The 22,008-nt window shown below is 41.1% G+C and overlaps 2 protein-coding genes across 2 annotated transcripts; both read left to right on the top strand.

Annotated features, from left to right (window-relative positions):
• The first annotated feature begins 7,766 nt into the window (after positions 1 to 7,766).
• Positions 7,767 to 11,694, top strand: LOC109140905 (uncharacterized). The gene is made up of 3 exons (XM_019269331.2): positions 7,767 to 7,927; positions 9,863 to 11,532; positions 11,688 to 11,694. The coding sequence occupies exons 2-3, from the start codon at positions 10,520 to 10,522 to the stop codon at positions 11,692 to 11,694; spliced, it is 1,020 nt and encodes a 339-aa protein (XP_019124876.1). The 5' UTR covers positions 7,767 to 7,927; positions 9,863 to 10,519.
• Positions 11,558 to 20,464, top strand: LOC109140903 (uncharacterized). The gene is made up of 4 exons (XM_019269330.2): positions 11,558 to 13,961; positions 16,500 to 16,623; positions 17,740 to 18,609; positions 19,096 to 20,464. The coding sequence occupies exons 1-4, from the start codon at positions 11,762 to 11,764 to the stop codon at positions 19,679 to 19,681; spliced, it is 3,780 nt and encodes a 1,259-aa protein (XP_019124875.1). The 5' UTR covers positions 11,558 to 11,761; the 3' UTR covers positions 19,682 to 20,464.
• The last annotated feature ends 1,544 nt before the right edge of the window (positions 20,465 to 22,008 follow it).

Genomic DNA, 22,008 nt, shown 5'->3' with positions numbered 1-22,008 from the left:
AAACCTACAGATGCGTGGACATGCCTCTGTGGTCAAACACACACACTGTCACAATGCAGCCAAGCGTGCTGACTGTGCAGCTGCTTCCTGTGCAAACATAGCCCTACTGTAGATGGTGGTATTATTTTTTTTTAAAACGTATTTTGGTTTTGCAGAGTCCCCCTAACGCTCAACTGACTGTGACGATTATGTGTGAAGTTGTCTTCATGTAAATTATCACCAGCGGTGAGCAACCACTGGAGGGAGCTATAGTGCAGAGCATTACACATGGTAGTGGACTGTAGAACAATAGCGCCCAGTGTACACTATGAAAACATGGGTTTCAAACCATGTCATCACCAGGGAACTTCTTCCCACTGATTCATTGATTTGTTGCCACTAGGGGGCAGTGAAGGTAGCTGAAAACACAAACACTGAGTAGTAATACCACCTCATAAAGCTGTTTTTTAAAATATTTATCAGAGCAGCTTTAAAACCACTTGTGGGCAGTCGAACAAACTGTAAAGACAACATTGCATTGTGACAATACTGTATGGTGTGCCGTTTGTAAAGCGTCTCGCTCAGGAAATAACAGCAACATTTTGTCACATTTAGCTAAAAACAATGTTTAAAAAACTGGTTTGAATTTTTGAGAGTCACTTTTTTGCACATTTAGAACAATATTTGTGAACTTAGAGATATTTTAAATATTTAAATCCAAATGTTAAATGTAAAATCGAAATGTTAAATATAAATCTAAATGTTAAATATAAATATAAATCTAAATGTTGAAGCTAAATGTTAAATATATATCTAAATGTTAAATATAAATATAAATCTAAATGTTGAAGCTAAATGTTAAATATATATCTAAATGTTAAATCTAAATCTAAATCTAAATGTTGAAGCTAAATGTTTCGGGTGAAACTAAATATTTAGCTAAAATGCAAATTCAAATGCCGGTAACCGGAAGTGCCAAAATAAAAGCTCGAGGAGGTCAGAGCGTGTTTATAGTGGCAAATAACGAATAAAACCCATCTTATCCGGGGAAATGGACTCTTGGACATGGATTATCGTGATAATAACTAACTAACACTTTGACTGATCTGTCATTTTCGCGGTGTAGGATCGTCTACACCCGCCCGCCTTCACCCCGGTAAACTGTACTGTCGGACATACCTCTGCAAACATGTCAATAAATGAGTCAAGTCAAAGTGAGCCCCCTTGTGGCTGGCTATAGTGGCTACAGGTCATAAGTCCCGCACCCTTCATAAAAATGACACTAAAAACTCAAAGTACTCTTCAAATAAAGTTTCTCCAAACGTGTTTGTTCATCTAGGTAGTTATTATCACGATAATCCATGTCCAAGAGTCCATTTCCCCGGATAAGATGGGTTTTATTCGTTATTTGCCACTATAAACACGCTCTGACCTCCTCGAGCTTTTATTTTGGCACTTCCGGTTACCGGCATTTGAATTTGCATTTTAGCTAAATATTTAGTTTCACCCGAAACATTTAGCTTCAACATTTAGATTTATATTTATATTTAACATTTAGATTTATATTTAACATTTAGATTTATATTTAACATTTAGATATATATTTAACATTTAGCTTCAACATTTATATTTATATTTATATTTAACATTTATATTTATATTTAACATTTATATTTATATTTAACATTTAGATTTAGATTTAGCATTTAGATTTTACATTTAACATTTGGATTTAAATATTTAAAATATCTCTAAGTCCACAAATATTGTTCTAAATGGGCAAAAAAGTGACTCTCAAAAATTCAAACCAGTTTTTTAAACATTGTTTTTAGCTAAATGTGACAAAATGTTGCTGTTATTTTCTGAGCGAGACGCTTTACAAACGGCACCCCATAATACTGGGGGTGTAAACTAATTTTGCATCCAATGAAACACTTTATCTCTTATGCGGAGAGGAGGGCTTCCTGTTTGATGCATCAATGGCCTTTATATGAATCTATTACAGATTCTTCTGATGGACAGATAGCTTTAGCCTAGCGATTTGCTAAAGTAGCTAACCTCTCACTAGCTGCTGCTAATTGTATCTATCTGTAGCAGGTAACAGAATTGGACCCAGCAGCCAGGCCGGACCAGGTTTGAGCACAGCCTCTGATGGAAAGTTTGCTATGTAGTGAACTGTCATTAGCTTGGTCTAACTAAACTGACTCTCCCCCCGGGATGTCAGGAGCCAAACCCGGCAAGAAAGCCACCTCAGTAGGCTACAGACTGGCTGGTTTCAGAGGTTATGTTCGCTCCCTGGTCTGGCTTACAAGCTGTCATGCTGTTTTCAGTAGGTTTGTGACACTGCAACCTCGTACATTCAATCGAATCACAGTCGTGCTGAAATTCAGAACAATGGTACTTCATCATTACGAGCAACCCTGTTTACTTTACAAAAGTTATTTAATCCACTGTTTATCTAAACAAATATTGATAGTGCAGCTTTAAAGACAACATGACCATATTTTATCAGCCAATTCAGAAGATTTGTTGATTCATCCCAGTCACCACGAAATAGCAAAAAAGACTAAAAAGTCCTAAAAATACTGTATAATTAATGTTCCATATTTCACTTTTCTGTTGGCTCTCTGGTCTACTTGGCAAGTTCACTGTACTTACTGTGAAAATGTGATTTGTGGTATTTGTGTCAGTTGCAGGCCACCATATGCGATGCCAGAAGCCCACTGTGGTGCTTCTGAATACATTTCTAAGCAGTACTTTATCTTTGATCTACTCTCTGAACACAGCCTCTCTTCCCCGTTTTAGCTGAAATAGACACTGAACATTTGGTTTAGGTGATTCATTTGTTTATCTGGAGTCCGGCTGTGGGATTTGACTGTCTTTCAAAATTCTTCACTGATGTCAATAAATAAGGAGCAATGAATGAGTGGAGCAGCTGTCTGCTCATACAGCATGAGGTTTTGTCCTTATGGAGATAATAAAGCTGAAACCATATACTGTATCATTCACATACACACAGCACATACTGAAATGTTTTATGCTCAAAGCATATCCTTATTACATCAATTTCCTGCTTTTTATATCTACATATTTACCTTGAACGAGAAGAACATTGACTGCTGTTAAAGTCCAATGTTTTGTTGATACACCCATCCACCCAGATCTCCTCCCTCTGTGGACTTTGTAACAGCACCACCTGCCACATGAATCATAGTTAATACAGCAGCTAAAGGGCTTTTCATGCTGTCCATCTTCTAAGTGAACAATTTTGGCAAAAAGTATCTGAGAAAAATGGAAGTAGGGAGACATTGTGATGGCGTATGGAGGTAGGGATGGGTTATTTAGAATACAAATCAACCATAGGCAACTGCAGTTCGCATTTTGTCATAACCCTAACACACTGCAAGTCAGAGCTGGTTACTTTTAACCACCAGCTTTCCCTTTAACCCTAATCTAGAAGTTTTAGTTTTCTAAACATCAAACTTTAACTGTAGAAGACCAGGAACAATATCTGCAGGAACACATTTAAGTCTCTTCCTGAGTTTTTCGACTGACCTTCACCAATGAACCAAAAGCAATATTTTCAGGTAACCATCTCCAATTCAGTTAAATTTTATTTATATACCTTCAAATATTAACAGTTATCACATGACTCGTTCCATATAGAGCAGGTCTAGACCCAACAATTCCCATCATGAGCAAGCACTTGATGCTTGGTGACACTGGCAAGGAAAAAATACTAAAAGAGTCATAAATCTTGAGCAGAGCACAGATCATGATGGATGGACATCTGCCACGACAGAGGGAAAGGGACAAACATACACAGCAGCAACTATGACAACAACAACGTTAACTACAACTATAATTATAATAGAAATATGACTAATAATTGGCAAGGCCACAATCCATGAGAACCTGTGAGACGAGAAAGCAGAAAAACTCCGGGAAGAACCTAATTTTAATGGGACACAAGCTCAGTGCATCATGGGAAGTCCCCCAGCAGTCTAGTCCTATAGCAGCATAACTGAGAGATGGTTCATGACTCACCTGAGCCAGGCCTAACTATGACCTCTATGAAAAATGAAAGTCTTAAGCCTACTCGCAAAGGTGTTACCTCCAGAACCCCAAATGGTAGTTTGTTCCACAGAAGAGGAGCTTGATAGCTGAAAGCTCTGGCTCCCAATCTACATTTGGATACTAAAGGAAGTACCACAAGTAACCCTGCATTCAGAGAGCACAGTGTTCTAGTGGGGGAATAGGATACTATGAGTTCTTAAATCACTAGTGTTATCGCAGGTGTACAGCATAGGCCTATATAAACCTCTAGGTAGACGACTTAACTATATTCCTGCCTACATATTCAATGAAGCAAGACCACAGGCAGTCATGTTACAAACTCTGATGTAATCTGTGGTGTTATAGAGGAGTTTTTACACTTCATCAGACTTAAAGGCAATGCCTACTTCAAGGCAAAGTAAATTATTAAGCAGGCAACTTAGAAATACACAAGTGCAAGTACCGCACATTTGCACTGCATGTATCTTTGGATCAAAACCCAAAGCTTCTGGCCTCAGATATAGTTACATTTTTTCCCTTGTTGGCAAAAATAGTCCTCAGCAAACAGGAAGAAACATAAACAGGTCCTTCAAAGTAGGATTTAGTGCCATCTAAAGTTGCAACCAGTTGAATATGTCGCCCTTGCTTCCATGTGTACAGGAGAAACTCTAAGTCATCAAAAACATGATCATTATTTTCAGGTGATTATAGACTAATGAAAACATATATGTGAATATTCAAACATTTTCTGCCAATAAATCTCACACACTGAACCTTTAAACTTAATTACCATCAGGCTTCATGATCTAACAGATGTTGGTCTTATCAAACCCAACATGCTCAGCTGTCCAGTGTGGACACACCAGGCTGTCCAGTCTTAAAAAAAAGCCACAGATTTCAAGAAAATTCTCTGTTTCGTGGTGTATTTTCCTCTCTGTGTTGACTGAGATCTTTCTCCCTGTCTCTGCTTGCCTCTCTGTCTCCTCTCTGTCTTTCTCTCCAACATACACTCAGAGTCAACACCACTTGAGCTCACACAGTGAACAAGCATAATAAAGGGGAGTGTGAGTCAGTCTTTGTCTCTGTCAATCACACAAAACATTATGGAAACGACTGGCACGATTTTTACAAGACTGTGGTGAATGGTAAAGCTTGCAATTGAAACCCAGGAGTTGGAATCTCATCAAATTTTCATGGTATTTATTTTTTCATGTTCTTATCGACTTTATACAACTCATTATAATGCACTGTGCAGCCTTTTTGTACAGTACAGCATATTTCATCTTTGTTGATCATTGAGTTAGCTTAATGTTTCTTGCAGGAGTATTTGATTTAAAAGGATGCTCCTGATTAAAGCAACACTGCTATTTGTCTCAAGACATAGCAGCCAGATAATATTACTTACTAGTCCAACAGCAGTCAGCCCAGCTTGGCGTCTGTCTTTCAGCCTTTTATTTCAACAAGCTCTCACCAACCACTAAAAGTAAGTCCCACATTTACTTCTTGCTCACTCACTCTCTTTTTTTCTCATCTTAGCTTCCTCAGTCAACGTCCTCTTAAGACTTCTGAGATTGGTTACATTGCGACTCACCAGATCCGGTTCTGGCACGACTTATGCATTGTGAGCAATCCCCTGTAAACCTCCTCTTCTTTCTGGTAGTCCAAAATGCCTGTCGAACAAACAAACACTCCCCCGGTGCTCTGAACTCACAGTCCGGGCAGCCTGGCTAACAAACTGAGCTAATATTAGCTAACAGCAGCTACAGTGGTGTGTGACTTAGTACCGTAAAGCGTTACGTACTTCTTCCGACCCGGAGCCCAAAGACACCATTCACCTGATTACAAGTCAGTGTAGCATCAACATGACTTTATTTTCATTTCGTTTATAATAACTATTTAAGTAAAAAGTTTGGTTTTAGTTTTGTTTATTTGTTTGTATCTTAGTTAGTTCATTTTTAGTGCAGATGTGGATCAAACAATTCCACCATGTGACCATTTTATCATTTGGTTAATTTATTCGAATCTACACCTTATTTTGTGTTTTCCATATTTGTCTTTGGACGTCTATGAATTCATATTATGTACATATAAATCAGACAAATAAATAGAACAGAAAATATAACCATCATATCATCATAGCCAAAAGTCAAAGCTATGAATTTGAAAAGAGCCAATACATTGACCAGTATTAGTTTATCACAGAGACAAGAAATTGCAGTGAAAAAATACCACTTACTAGCTCTTATCACACAACCATACCAAGCAGATGGAGTTTCCCAGTTGTCATGGCAATGTGAATGTTCAGTATCATAATCAGGTTTTTTAAAACCCTTAAATTGATATTGGTATCTGTGTCATTAATCCAGTATCCGCTGAGCTCTAACCTTAAGACAAATCTGAATTCAGGTGCAGGCTTTATTTCTAAATATTACAATACAATTAACAGGATTGTTCAACCTTGGCAGACGTCTGCAGTCTATTATGCGGTTTACTGCTGATCAATCTCTCACTGTGTCAATCAAACAATGTGGGCAGCACTGTGACATCATTTTTTGGATGGAGATTTGGATGAAATTTTGTGTTTCTGTAGGTGGCACTTGTTTTTTTCCTTGCCCAAACATGGTGGCCGCTGCTTCTGTTTACTGCTGCTCGAGCTCACTCACTCTTCTACTTCCTGTTTTTTTCCACACAAAATGGAAAGAGAAAATAACATGACTGTCTGTGCAGCAGATGATTTCAATCTAGAAGTGTTTCATGCAGCAAATGTAACATCATCATTCAGACAGAACCAAAATGGTCCTACTGTACATTACATTCACATCTCTTAACGATAACGCGGCTGTTGATGGTCAAACGATGTTGCCGATGATGATGTTTTTAAATGGCACTGTACAGTAGGCCTATGTGAGTATCCGTTGTTGCTTTTTCTTTCTCTGTCTCTCTCTCGCGCTCTTGCTGCCGCCTCCACAGTGATGCGTGTTGCATTAACGCTAAGGTGAGGAGTGGGAGGCAGAGGGCAAACTGAGAGGGCTACAAGAGGGATGGAGAGAGAGCCAGAGAAGAAAAGAGTGTGTGGGAGACTGAAACATAGATAGATAGATAGATAGATAGATAGATAGATAGATAGATAGATAGATAGATAGATAGATAGATAGATAGATAGATAGATAGATAGATATGTTCTTCCTTCATTCCTCTTCTTCTTCGTTACCTCATTTCTTAAATGTCTGACGGTGATGATTTCCCAAGAGTAACCCACTCAGGTCAAACTAAATCTAGAAGGGAATGAGAGAAGGGTGAGAGAGAGAGAGAGAGAGAGAGAGAGAGAGAGCAGCACAGAGAGATGACAAGTGAATGATGAGAAAGAAGAGATGGAGGACGATAGGAAAGATAAGCAGCTGGAGAGGAGAAGTTGGTCTCTTTGCAGCTCCAAAGCTCTTAAAGCCCCGAAGCTGTGTGGAGTGTAAATGGGAGGGAGAGAGCGAGAGGTAGAGGGAGGCTGAATTGAGAAGAAAAGCTAGAAGGGAGAGAGAGTGAAAGGGAGAGGAGGAGGAGGTGGAGGAGGGTTTGCGTTGGTGTGTTGGTTGGCAGAGAGAGCGTTTGTCAAAAAAAAAAAAAAAACCTTCCTCTGACAGAAGGCATGATTCACAGCAGAGAGACAGAGGGGAGAGGGGAGAGAGAAAGAGGGAGAGAGAGGAAGACAAGGAACAGAAAAAGAGAAAAACGGCAGAGATAAAGAGAGAGAGAGAAACAACGGGGCAGAGATGCCGGTAAGAAAAACAAACGAGGATGCTGTTTTGAGGCAGAATGACAAGACGGCTACCAGGATGGGACTGAAATCGACGGGCTGGATTGACTGATGCTTTTTAATGACTGTGACCACGTTGATAAGGTTCTGGCTTTTCTATTGATCGGGAGAAAATAGAGCAGGTGGCAGCAGCTGTGATGAAAGAAAAGGAGAGAGGGAGAAAGGATGTTTAAGAACGAAGGCACGCTGAAAAGATTAGAAGATAGAGAGACTGGGAATGGCTCTCAACTATCAATAGGCTCCTTTGATGGACCTTAACTAATATGTGAGGATGGCATCACTAATACATGCAAATTAGACAGTTCTGACTCTTTAATATTACATTTGAGATGGCTACTTAAGGACTACCATGAAAAGCTTTCTAAAAATATTTTTTGATATGTGCATGATATGTAACTTTTCCCCCCTCTGAACTGGTTCAAGTGTGGTAGAAGTTGGGTTACAAGGTCTCTCAGCATGTGTGGTTGATGGTCTGCATGTCTTCTCTGGTCAAAATTTGTTTAAAATGCTTTTTTTCTGTTGATGTTAGTGACTTCTCGTAAGCTAACGCACTGTTGTTATTTTCCACAAAGCTGGAGTTAGCAGGCTAGCTGTTGTAGATACATTTGTTTTTGTTCATTTAAGAAAGGAATGTCAACATCGATCCAAATCTTCACAATTTCATACTTTTGGCAAAAAGTATAAAGTTTCTAATTTCTAATATCTCAGACTGAAGGCAGGAACAGCTTTGAAGGAATGTTGACGTCATCTTGACTTTATTTTTGGTTCCAAATTTGCACTGGGGTTTAAGGCTGCTTGGTGTAGGCTGTTGCAATAACATCTCTCCAATTTCGAAATGCTTTCCTGAGTTGTTTGAGGTTTTTGTCTTTTGCTGGACAATTTTCCACCCTTTAGAAACTGACCAACGCTAACAGGGGCTTCAGCATTTAGCGTGGTGTTCCTGAGGAGAAAAAGTTCGACAGAGTAAATTTAAGGTTTTTTATCAGTAGTTGTGTTGGCTGCTAAGAGTTTTTCAAGCTATAGATTGTGAGAGGTGTATATGTTATGTAAATATTTAAGATTAGCCAAATATGGCTTCAGTATTTAGCTGTAGGAAAAAAAACACATGTATATGACTACATAGAGTACTTTTAAGCTTCTGACTGACCTTTGAAGTGTTTACCCTTTAGGTTATGAAGACTGCTGATGTGTTATATGCTCTAAGACATAACTTCTACGAAATTTACCCCAAAAAATTTGACAAATGGGATTGCAGTGTTTTTTCTGACTGTTTAGCCCGTCCTTGGGAGAAAATGTTAAGAACATTGCAGGTTTTATGAACATTGTTTCACCCTTCAGGTTGGTAGCAGTGTTGGTATATGTCCTATTGTATAATTTGCAAGAAAATAACCAAAGCGGATATTCCAGTTAGGGCTTGTGTTTTTTATCTTTTGTTCCCTTTAAAGTATTCATGCTTTGAAGACTGTAAGAGATGTAACTTTTATAAAATTAGGCAACTTAGACCCGAGTCTGTAGCTGATTATTCAACCTGTCTTTAGAAGAGAAACAGAAAGGGTTTTGAAGTGGTGGCTTCATATCACAATTCCAAAAAGCTAATACCTTTTGAAAAACCCGTGATGAAGAAGGGTAAAAATTAACAATTTTGTAAAGAATGATCAAAATTGAAGCAGCAGAGGCAGAGATATCATCATCGTTAGTCCCTAGTATGCGTCAAGCTCCAAACAAAACTGGATCCTGCAATTCCCATAATGCAACATAATAGTTTCTTTTTTTAGAGCCCTCCGTCTTGGACAGACCCTGCATTTCAAGTTTGAAGCCCAGAGATAACTCTGATGACATCCTTTTTGTTTCGAGTGGGTGGAGTGCCACTTTAATTGCACACACAAGTATATGAATGACTATTAACTAATACCTTAATGCTGAATATGCTAATATCAGTATTAATATCCATATTTGTGGAGAGACTTTTTCAAGCTGTTTTCCGTTCAAATCTTTTGTTGTTTTCTTTGTTTTCCACAGACAGACGACAGTAATCAACAAACACAGCCAGAATGAGTGGAGAAGCTTAAACCGGATTCAATCCTCCATCCACTGTGCTCTGTCTTTCTGTCGCTTCTGTGTTTGACTGACTAACGCTCCACTGGATAAAGACTTAATTGGCTCTGAACAGACAGCCAGAACAATAAACATCCAGAATAAATACAAATGCAGTCATGCTGGGGAGAGAGTGGGAAAGAAGATGAACTAAGAACAGTAACCCTGTGGACATAAAAACTGGACATATTTTGTATTATATTTTCTTTTTTTCTTCAAAATGTGTTTGGAATTTTTCTTAAAGTAGGATTTCATTTGGACATTATGTTGTTTACATTGTTTTTATGTCTTGGAGCTTTTGACAGAGATTTTTTCCAGCGATGCCATATCTTGATCAGTTTGTTCTGACTTAAAACAGAAGGAATATGCTTTAGTATTTTACCAGAAAAGAAAGTCTGAGTCTGACATGTCTCCATTTCTTTTATTTTGCCATGGCTCTGTTCAAGCCAGCTGCTGTGCATTTTTCACATTCTGAAAACAACATTTTTCAGAATTAGTAAAATTAACAAATTCACAATTCATTCTTCAAGCTTCAAACGTGCCTCCCACCAACCCCTCCCACCGTCTGCCATCCGACCAATCATGGGCAAGCCTCTTAGCCGTCCCGGGTGTTTCAGGAAGAGCTCCTGCTGCCTGGAGAAACATGGAGCTGGGGATGGGGGAGTGGGAGGGCGAGCTGGGGGAATGGAAGGGGGATACGGAGACGGCTACGTACCCCAGCGGTCCATCTACGATACCATGTGCATCAATCAACAGATTGACAGCCATCACCATCACCCTGGAGGGTCCGTAAGGCGAGATTGTGGGGGTGAGGGTAGTTTTAGCTACTCTGCAAGCGGGTCCCTGAGGGTGAGCAGATCTCCAGCTGACATGTTCGATCCGCAGCCCCGCTCTTTAACTCCAAACCCCTCATTTGTGAGGCGACTGGATGAAAGAGCCATCTATGATTCCTTGAAGCTTGGGGGTCAGGATGCAGATGGTGGTGGCTGCCATTCTCCAGGACGTTTCAACCGATCAGTTTCTCCCTCCGTGTCCTCGTTCTCAGCGCCAGGAGTGTCATCATCCAAGAAACATCACCATCACCACCAGCATCACCATGGAGATAGCACAAAGAGCAGAGATGGCCGGCATTCCTGGAAAGTCTTGACACCTCCACAGCACCTGGAGTGTCTGGAGCTTACTACAACTGAAATAATGGACAGAGGAGGTGGATATCTGAACCCAGGGCATTACGCTCCACCAGGGGGCCAGTCCTCCTCTCTTACCTCGCCCCTCATTTCTCCCTTTTCTGGCTCACCTCTCTCTTCAGGTTACCATACTCCGGTTTTTTTCTCCCCTGCCAAACCTCGTCCCAGTCAGACTCAGAGTTTGCGCTGTTCCCCTCCCCAGGTCATCCAGCCGAGGCATTACTCCCAAACCCAGAGCCTCAGGCTGTCACCACCCCAGGAGCTTAGACGATCCCCCTACCGTGCCCCGCTGGTCCAACTGTCTGCTCACGACCTCGAGCAGGACCTAAGGGAACGAGGAGGAGGATGGGGCCGGAGTGAGCGAGAAAGAGAGTGGGAGAGGGAGAGAGAAAGGGAGATGGAGAGAGGGTGGGCCCAGCGAGAATGGGAAAGAGAGAGGGAGAGGGGCAGGCTGGAGAGGGAGAGGGCGAGAGAAAGGGAGAGGAGGGAAACATCGACTTTTGGGACCTTTGGGTATGGCCGACCAGTTCCTCTGCGTTCAGACAGAGACTCTGTGTTTTTAGAGCCTGACCTAGACACAACACCCCTGTTGCTCCCCCAGCCCTCACCTTCACCCTCTCCAAGTGCTGCCCCCAGAATGGGCACCGGTGCTGTGGGTAGGAATAGAGCTGGGTCGAAGGTTGGCCCTGAAAATGTAGGTGGGGGTATGGTTTCTAAGTTTGACAATGGGAGTGTGGGTTTGGTGTTAGTTGACAGTAAATCTGGGTGTGGGCCAAGGTTAGTCTGTGAAATTGGAACAGGAAACATGTCAGAGGCTGAAATCAGGGCTGGAATACAAGAACACCATAGAACTGAAAGTTGGAACAAGTATGACAATGGATCAAGAGCTAGTGTTAAAAATGGGTGTGAACCAAGAAGGGGCTCCCAGGTGAAAACAAGACCAGGGGGACGAGATTTGGAAGGTAAAGTGCAATCAGGGATGGAGATAGAAAATATGGCTCCAGCTGTGAACAAAGAGGGACACAGGGGAGGGTCAAGGAGTGGGGAGAAAGCTGGAAGGGCTGTGGCTAAACATGAACGTATTGCTGAAGCTACACCTTCAACTGTGACTGACACTGAGAACAGGATGGTGCCTGGAGGTAAGCCTGAGATTGGAACTGGATCAAGTCTAGGGATGAAGCCAGAGATAGAGGCAGAGGTTGAGGCTAAAGCTAGTCCAAGGCAGGTGGAGAACAGGACTGTAACAGAAGCTGGAGGTGTAGTAAGAGTTAATAATGAGGTTCGTTCAGTAGCAGAGCCCAGGGTAGAAACTAGAGTTGAGACAGAAGTTAAGATTTCTCCTACATCTGAGCCTGAGGCAGTACTAGAATCTGGGGTTAGAAATGAGACAGAGACCAAGCTTGATACTGTGTTTGGAGATGTTAGTGAAAGCCAGAACAGCAACAAGACAACTGATGAAGCTCAGATTAGTATTTTGGATGGGACTAAAACTGATACTCCATTTGCAGAGGAGGCTGAGAAAAAGACTGTGGACGCTGATAAAATTGAATCTAGCCATGTAGAGAAAGTTTCCAGATCACAGAAGTCCAAATCATCCAAGTCCAGCTCCAGGACTCGACCTGGTACAGCCACAGGGATCCGACCAGGGGTGGCCAGCCCCCGATTAAGCAAAGGGCTTGGGGACCTTGAGTCAACAGGCCCCACTGAGGGCATCGAATCCACCTGGCCTCGTCGACTTATTGTCAGAAAAAGGACTGTTCGGCAAGGTGGAGCACTCCACAACCTCCCTATTCTCCCCCCACTCCCCTCTGTCCTCTCAGCATTAGAGAAGAGACGCCCGCTTGGCCTCCTCCACCATCGTCCAGGCCACTTCTCAGAGAACCCGCTGACAAACTTAATCAATGCTACAAGTATTGTAGGACGATGCTCACTGAAAGAGCCCTCACATCCAGAACCAGGAGCCAGTTTGGTGGTCAGGGCTTCCCTGAAGGAACAGAACTTGGAGCACTGGAGGGTCTGCAGAGAGCAGGAGGAACCGAGGAGATCCAGGAGCAGGGAGAAACAAGGAGAGCAAATTAAAGAGAAGACTGAGGGGGAGGAGAGAATGGGGGAAGAGGAGAAGAGAGAAAAGGAATGGAGGGAAGAGAAAGACAAAAGGGAGGAAAAAGTGTGTAAGGAGAAAGAGAGGATTACTGGTAGTGAGGGGGCGGTGGAGGAAACCAAACGAGAAAAGTCAGAGAGAAGGGTTGAAGGGAAAGTGCAAGAGGACAGAAACAAAAAGGAAGATATGAAAAAGGAAATTGCGGTACAAATAAAATGTGAACAGGTGGAAGTTAAAGAGATGAAGATTAGGGATGGAATACAGGAGCAGCATGGACAGGAGCTGGAGGAGGTGGTGGCTAAATTAAAGCCAGAAGAAGGTGAGGTGGAGGGAGGGGAAGGAGACACATTTGGAGAGGAAGGAGGGATGGAGAGTTGGGATGCTGTCCTCGAGATGGTCACTACATTGTGGGATGACGGCTGGGAGAAAGGGGGGGCTGGAGGTGGAGGTGATACTGATTCCTTCTCTGGCTCCTTGCAACGTTGGCCTCTTCTCCGGCCTCCAATTGGCTTTGGGGGATCCCACCCCCCCTCCTCAGCAGCCTCGGAGCTCAGCCTGACAGAGTTAGAAAGGAGAGCGAGGGAGCTGGACTCAGACCTGGAGCACCTAGACCTGTCTCAACCCCATAGGGACACACAGGATTTATACCAAACACTGCTGGAGCCACAGAGAGAGAGAGCTGACATGTACCAAACGCACCCTGGGCCACAGAGAGAGAAAGCTGCTCTCTTGACAGGTAGCTTGTTTGTTTTCATTATTCCCATTTTTTTTACTCATGTGCCTGCCAAGGGAAACTCTCCTGATTTTGTCATAGTGATGCTATTCGGTTTGGCTTGGAGCAGACATGGGGACTAAATTCCCCAACTTGGACCCAAGTCGCACTTTTTCTGCAAAATTGCATAAAAATTGGTATTTTTATTGCCCCGAGTTTCAGAGTGTAATCCCACTGTGGTAAATATTGATGTAGCTGCACACATGTATTTGTTATGTTTACATTACTTATGATCAAAAACTAGTGAGTCAACAACACTGCCAAAACCAAACATCAAGCAATTGCAACACAAGACATAGCAGCAGCTAATATTACTGACTAGTCCAACAGCAGTCAGCCCAGCTCGGCGTCTGTCGTTCAGCCTTTTATTTCACCAAGCTCTCACCAACCACTAAAAGTCAGTCCCACATTTACTCTTGTCCGGTGGCTTCTTGCTCGCTCACTCTCTCCTTTTCTTTTCTTAGCTTCCTCTGTCAACATTGTCTTTGGCCTTTGACATTATGACATTATGTCCATAAACCTGCCTTCCATGTGAACTGTCCATAGTTGAATAGGTTACCTGGAGAGATTAACATTTCCTGTGGTGGTACGTGATGTAGAAAATCTGAGAAACGCTGCTTTAGATATAGCTATGCAGTGTTCTAGACTGGATAGCATGCAACAGATTATAGTATGTGTATTCTTACCAACAGAAACTTGAGACTTGACTTGGACCTGCCTCAAGCTAAACATAAAATTTGTCTTTTGACAAATTGAAAGCATGGCCTGAGAAAAAAATGCACTTGGTTGCATTATAGCAAAAGTCAAAATAGCTGGACCTCTGTTGCTGTGATTTTCACCATTGTTTTTTATTTTTATTATTTCATCTGTCTTTTGTGAGTCTCCTAACCACGGCTAGAATAAACTAACATATGTCCCCACAGGGGGTTGTTGATTCCCCAGTGTTGTTTGGTTAAAACAATAAGATAACAATAAAGGACCCACCTTGACTGATTAACTTTGGGGTCCAGTTGAGGTTTGCTGGCTTTGCTTGATTGGTAATCGAGCCTGAACCCACAAATATGTGTGCAAATTTTCACTATCATCATCTTAATCAGAGACTTTTTTCTGTATCAAATTTCAATTATATATTATATACAGTATATGGACGAAAATAAATGACTACGGTAAATAACTAAGTATTTATATAACTAGTATTTCCTGATAAAGTCTAAAGATGATAAAATAAATCAAATACTGTTAACAAAATATTTTGCAGTGAACCCCATTAATTGACATTCATTGTTTATGTTTATTGCATTATGTGACCAATCAAAACAACAGTATTATTTTATTGTATACACTGTGTACATGTTTCTGTTTGTGACCGCCTGAGAGTTTTGCTGGGATGTGGGCTGGGAATTATTTCATTTATACATGGACCAAAATAACAGGCAGTGGATTAGTGCCAGCAAAGTGCAACTGTTCACAGTTTTTGCCAGGCATAGACATTGTTTTCCAGTATTTTCTCCTCATTAATATCAGCACAGTACTGTAATATGACTTGAGAAAGGCATAATGAGACAGGTAATGGAGAGCCTCTTTCAGGATCACAGGAAGCTGAATCTCTGAAACTTAATAAATATACAATTATATTGTTTTGTGCACTAAAAAAGCCATTTGAGTAAGCAATCCTCAGTGGATTATTTCTCATCAGTACAATCCAGTTTTTGTTTTGTCTCACCTTTCATGGTTCCCACTTCTCACATCTCCCTGAACACACAACTCAGTCTCACTCTGCACATCATAAAGGGAAAATCTAAGTCTAATAAAGACACAGTATCTATGATATATAAATTACATAATATTAAAATATGTCAGCAACACAATTGCTTTACTTTTCAGTAATAAGGTCAAGACTGAGACCAATTTGCAAAAATAGGTAATAAATACTCAAATGATTTCACTTCAGTTGTTTCTAGTGTAGCTTTAAAAGGGTAAGTATAACACAGTTGGTCACCTCATTTGGATTGAATTGTTATATGAAGTTGAGCCTTGATGTCTGACATCGAGCTTCTGACAAGGAAACACAGATCCCCCTCTGGGAACTCAGAGCCTATCAGTAAATGTTGGGGTGAAGGTGAGGATTTGTAAATGCTCAATCATTGTTTCATTGAGGGGATACCAAGACTTAATGAGAAGTTTGGATTGAAGTTTGTTTGCTCGTATGTCCTGTGTCTGAGGTGTGGTATGTGCTGTTTGATCCTCATATCTCAGCTCTACCCATTCACCACTATATTAGTTAGATTACGATTAGAAGAAAGAAACCCACATGTCTGTCACTTTTGTAATCCTGCAGAAATGCTTTAACTAGAACAATTAACCTCCACTAGACGATGGCAAACACTGATCCACTGACTGATCAAATATCCTTGACACGAAATGGAATGAATGGTGTAATGTATTTATTACATCTCATGTTATTTTTGTTTAATTATGTTAAACGTGTGCTCTATTTTCCAGGAGTTGGGAGCAGATCTCAGGTCAGTTTGGAGCTCAGCTCTATGGCCTCACCAGCTACAGACACAGACAGATCTCCTGTTGACTGGTCAGCCAAATCTGCTGGGACTTCCACTGTGGGCCCAAGGTAAATGGTTGTCGTCAGCATTGACTCTGAACTTTTCACCACCACATGTTGACATGAATCCCAGGTGACTGAATATTCATCACAAAGAGCAAAATCAAAATTTAGCCAAGAGATACTGAAGATCTGATCACATTTAGAAGAGGTTATAAATGCTTTTTGATGTACAGTTTAATTTAAAGCCATCATCTTGTGCTGTACATTTGGATGCTTTGGTGGTAGACTTGATTGTGCATTTCTTTGGTAGTTACAGTGGACTAACAAACACATTTTGATGCTATTTCATTGTTTTGCTAGTCATTATTATGAAGATTTCATATTGGTAGAATAGCAGAGTCTACGTGAGTCTACATGAGATGAGAACAGATACATTCTATACATGTGAGCAACAGCGACAGTACAGCAGCATTTCTGCAGTCCATATGGTCCATATTCACACTACTGCACCGGCTGGTTTTAGACTGTGAACCATGTGGACTTGACAGGTTTAAATGATACTATGGTATAATATTAGTGATTTGGGTTTTTTTACTGGCAGGCCATACAATATACAGTATACAGACTTCTTACCTAATTATCTAATTGAGCTTTCAATATTTCTCCTTTACACTACAGTTGTACAGTTGTAGGGGTTGGGGTAACATTTGTTGTCTGGACTGGTCTGGTTATAGAACTCTGCAACATTATAACAATGATTCATATGAAGCACGTCACACATGTCAAAATGAAACTACCCTTTCTTGAATCTGGCTTTAGCAGATTGTTATGAATTTTAACTCGCCATGAATATGTGTGTGTCATTCCTGCCTAATAAATGAAGACACAAACCAAATCATGCCATGGCCTCAGCCATATTAGAGAGCTAATATATTCATAACAAGGTGTCCATCATCCAAGACAACTATGCAAACATTCAAATTAGTGCCATAAAAAAATCACAATGCTCTGTGGGGCTGAAAGACAAAAACAAATCAATGGCCCTGATCTGAAAAAGTAGGTTAAGACATATTTGATGGACTCTGTGGTAACTAATGGCAGAGAGAGATCATTAGAAGTCAGGGATTTAGCAGACACAGTGGAACATAGCAGTAATTTGACTGCCTTGTCTTTTTTTTCTAGCTCCACTAAGGAGGACAGCTCTCCAGACTCTAACCTTACATTGGAGTCAGACTCCAGTGGCATCTTCCTCTCCTTATCCAATCAGAGCCAGGAAGAGGCTGGCTCTGACAGTGACCAGCCAATCAGTGGCTCGGACTTAGGCAGCAGCAGCACATCACTGGAGAAAGACGGGGATGATGGTGGGTTAAAGGAATGGGGAAGGGAGGAGAGTACAGAACTACAGTGGTGCTACCCATCTCTCCTCAACACCTCCCAGCATGAAGACGTAGAGGGAGATGGTGAAAGAGAGGAAGCAGGGAGTAGAGACCCAGGAGAACATGAAGAGACAGAGAAAGATGAGAATGGAAGGAGAGTTGGTAAGATGGTTTCAATTAAGACCCCACTTGATGATACAGACATTGAGGATACCCCAAAAAGTGAAGACATACCACCCAGGAAAAAAGTGACCCTCATGGGAAGTGACTCTCCTCTTCCTCTGTCTCCCTCAAAGCAACCAATCAAACACTTTCTAGATCCTAATCAGAAGCCAATCAGAAGCTCAGGATTGGACTGTGGCGACTTAGACCCTTTTGTCCAATCGGACAGCTTTGTTTACCTTGCTGTATCTGCAAGACCTGCCTCCCGGGGTGAAGTCACCACGGTGACAGAATTTCCCACTCATGATACAAAACAAGACAGTGTACAGCAACATTCAGATGGCATAAAAACACACTTGGACCAATCAAATCCAGAACGGGATGCAAAGCCAACTCACCTTGTCCCACAAAAACCAGAGGAAGGAGACTTTCTTTGCACCGACAGCTTTGTCTACCTGGCTGCTCCAGCATGCCTCCTATTGGGCCCTGCAGGAACAACACACTACAGCGGCAGGTTTGTGCATTTTTATGTGTTTACTGTAGCTCTACTGCATTTCATTGTTTTAAATTCGGTGTGGGCTCAGAAAAATATATTTTAACAGCATTTCAGTGCAATTTTGTTATTCATACAGCTATAGATCCATCCATCCATTTTCTGCTCCCCTTATCCTGTGCTGTGTCTTAATTCAGAAACTTCTGTTAGTACCCCTCTATATAGTACACTATGTACTTCCTGGTGTAGTGCGTTAATATCAGCAGGGTATTGTTTTCTCAACCCGAGTGCGGTCAGGTTGAGACTTGCTGGAGTTTGGATTTCTGTAGCATTTTTGGAAGCAGTGCTTTAGCGCTATTCAAATACATACAAGAAGCAAGATACTAGTAAATTGTTTTGTTCGCAATAGGCTCAAAATGCCAGTGATTACTTTGGTCACCGCAATTCAATATTACTGTCGTACAATATCTCAGATGTCAATATTTGCTGTCTGTTGTGTTCTTCCAGGGACTCAGACTCGGAGAGTTCAGGATCTGGCCCTGTTGATCTGTCAGTACTGGGTTGTGGCTCAGTGGCCGGGGACAGTGACTGGGACTCAGACCTGTCGGATTCTGATCCCAGTCGCTCCTCCAGAATCTCTGCTGCTAGTAACAAATCTGCCGGCATAGCACGGCCGAAGCGGCTGCCTGCTGAAATGGGCTGGGACTTGTTCGGAGAAACCACCGAACCTGAAGTGCTGAGTGAGCTCTTCCGGGAACAGGACAAAAATAACAATGGCAAAGCGAGGAAGGTTACCGGGGTTACCACCAGCATGGCAGTGACACAAGCCATTCCCATGGCAACCCAGCCTGTCACTACACCAGTGAGGCAGACGTCAACAGTTGAGCAGTCGTCAACAACGAAGAAGGTGACGTGGCAGTTTAAACCAGCGCAGAGGTCAGTCTGCACAGGAAGCAGGAAGGAGAGAGAGAAGGAAGTGACATCATCGTCATCGGTAAGGTTCACGGAACTGGGAGGCGGCGAGACCCATAGACCCTCCCCTTCATCTTCATCGTCTTCATCATCGTCACCATCGTCATCCTCTTCTGGTTGATTTGTGAAGGGTTGTGGAGCTTTCATTGCCTGAAACTGAGTTGGTTGCATAAAGGTAGAAAAGATCTTCAGTTTATTCCGTGGCTGAAACAACTACAGCGTTTTTTTGCCTGTAAATTTTGAATTTTGCATCAAGCTGCTGCCATTTCCTTCTTATGACCACATAAAAGACTAGTTAATTATTGCATTTTTATTTTAGAATAGCCGACTGAATATTATATATAATCAGTTCAAGTGTTTGACACAGTGCGAGATGACTCAGGCTATACAGAACACTTCAGGGTGAGACGATGTGGAAACATGGCCACTGACTGAACACTTAGGTAGGGTGTGAACAGTGTCATTCCTAATGGGTTTTTATCAAGTCAAATTTTGAAACACAGGGTTGATTTATTACTTTGCACACTCACATTATGCTCTGTTTAAATGATAAGTATGAATAGTTCTGTGGGTTTTTTATTCTATTGAATGTACTGTACAGGATATACATAACTACAATGAGAGTCCTTCCTAAAACTAAGAATTTACATATCAGATATTCTCAACAGTAATTTGGCTCGGTCACCTGTATTTAAACATTATTACAAAGTAACACTTAAAAATGATTGCAGCTGGGGAAAAGAATTTGAGTTGGTCTCCAGTAATGTGTCTCAGGCCTTATATCAAATTACACTTCCTTCCCCATACAATGCCTCACTTTAACGCCTACTCTTACTACTTCATGTATGTACTTTAAAAACAGACTTTTAAAAACTGTCAACTGTCAATGTATTTTATAATCACATCCAACTTTAAAGTGTATTTACAGTGTGTTAATAATATATTTTGAAGATTGAGATAATAATAGATTGAAATATAATATATATATATCTATATCTATATATATTATATATAATATGTGTGTGTGTGTGTGTGTGATGAATGTGCAAACATTAACAAATAATGGAAAGATTTAGTAATAGCATTTAATTTAAATGTTTTATTTATCAATTAGATTTGAAATTGTGAATGTAATAATTGAGCAATATGCTTACAGATTCATGCGATATTCTATGTTTCCTGTGTGGAAAGTGTTACTTGAGTGGTTTGTATAATACTGGCTGAGTTTAATTTTATTTATACAGCCAAATAATTGTAAATGCCGTCTTACGCTCATTTATAGGTTCTACGTGTGAGACTTTGAAACATCAAGCTATCAGAAACAATGAAACCACGGCTGAGATGATTGTCTTTGTCTCACACTAATTATTTTTAGTGCTAGTGTTTTTCAAGAGACTTCATCTCCCATAATCCCCTTTACTGAGGAGGATAAACATGCTCAAGACAGCTGTCAAATTTGACAGATTATCTCCGTTTGCACTGAGGGTAAGGCAATCCAGAAGATCTCTGTCTAAATCCGAGCCGGTGGCACACATTGTCAAGTGCAGTGTGGAGGCTGGAAGAGCTGCCAATCATCCCAGCAGTGGTCTTAATGTTGAGTAATTATACTAATGTCTGGAAACGAATGCGGTAATCATTTAGTGATGTTAAATGATACATGTAGCACCTTTTAAATGAGACGCACAGTGCTATCAGATTTGTTGTCCTATTACAAACGTGACAAAGGGATGGTGGCAGGTTAACAAATTATTATCATACAATATGAGGTGGTTATGAAAGACTGTGTGGGAGGTCATGGCCCGACAGGCAAATCGCTTTTCTAAGCAGGATTAGTTGTGCTATTTTACATTTGCACAGCAAGAGAAACACTGACAACCTTCAAGTCAGTGTGTGTGTTTAGTGTTGAAGTGAAGGTGATGACTCTAGAATTTAGAGGGAGAATCAATTGTGGACATGGTGTGGTTATATTTCTTGATTGAGATTGATGAGTTACGATGTTTCTTTTTTAAGGTGAATCCTGTTGCATTGTGCAACTTTAACTGCCATTATGAACAGTGAAATGCTCCATTTCGGAGCTAAAGACTGACAAAGGTTTAAAATGATCACAGACTCTGGCTTCTTCTGATTTTCCATGACCATGTCAGAATGCATTGAATGTACATTACTTGATACAACTATAACACCCAATAGCACCCATGTTGTAGTATTTGAGACCAGTCTTGGCCACTTTTTGAAGGTCTCAGACAAAGCTGACACAGGATCTTATTTGAAGACCAGTCAAGACCACAACTGCAGTGTTTCCCATTAATGACTTAGACTGTCTGATTTGTCCTGCCCCAGTTTCATGATTTGTTTCATGTCTGTTTCCTGATGGGTTTTATTTTAACCTGTGGCCCTTAGCTGCATGTCAACGCACTCTCTGTCGATCGATCTCTCAAAGTCTTGGTC

The sequence above is a fragment of the Larimichthys crocea genome, chromosome XXIV, assembly GCF_000972845.2.
Source record: "Larimichthys crocea isolate SSNF chromosome XXIV, L_crocea_2.0, whole genome shotgun sequence".
In the NCBI taxonomy this organism is placed as follows: domain Eukaryota; kingdom Metazoa; phylum Chordata; class Actinopteri; family Sciaenidae; genus Larimichthys; species Larimichthys crocea.
This window is presented reverse-complemented; position numbering and strand designations above follow the sequence as displayed.

Bases quoted from the DNA above. Each gene is read 5' to 3' on its own strand.
- LOC109140903 (XM_019269330.2), top strand. From the start codon at position 11,762: ATGGGCACCGGTGCTGTGGGTAGGAATAGAGCTGGGTCGAAGGTTGGC. The intron at 13,962-16,499 runs GTAGCTTGTTTG...TCTATTTTCCAG, and splicing joins GAAAGCTGCTCTCTTGACAG to GAGTTGGGAGCAGATCTCAG. The intron at 16,624-17,739 runs GTAAATGGTTGT...TTTTTTTTCTAG, and splicing joins ACTTCCACTGTGGGCCCAAG to CTCCACTAAGGAGGACAGCT.
- LOC109140905 (XM_019269331.2), top strand. From the start codon at position 10,520: ATGGGCAAGCCTCTTAGCCGTCCCGGGTGTTTCAGGAAGAGCTCCTGC.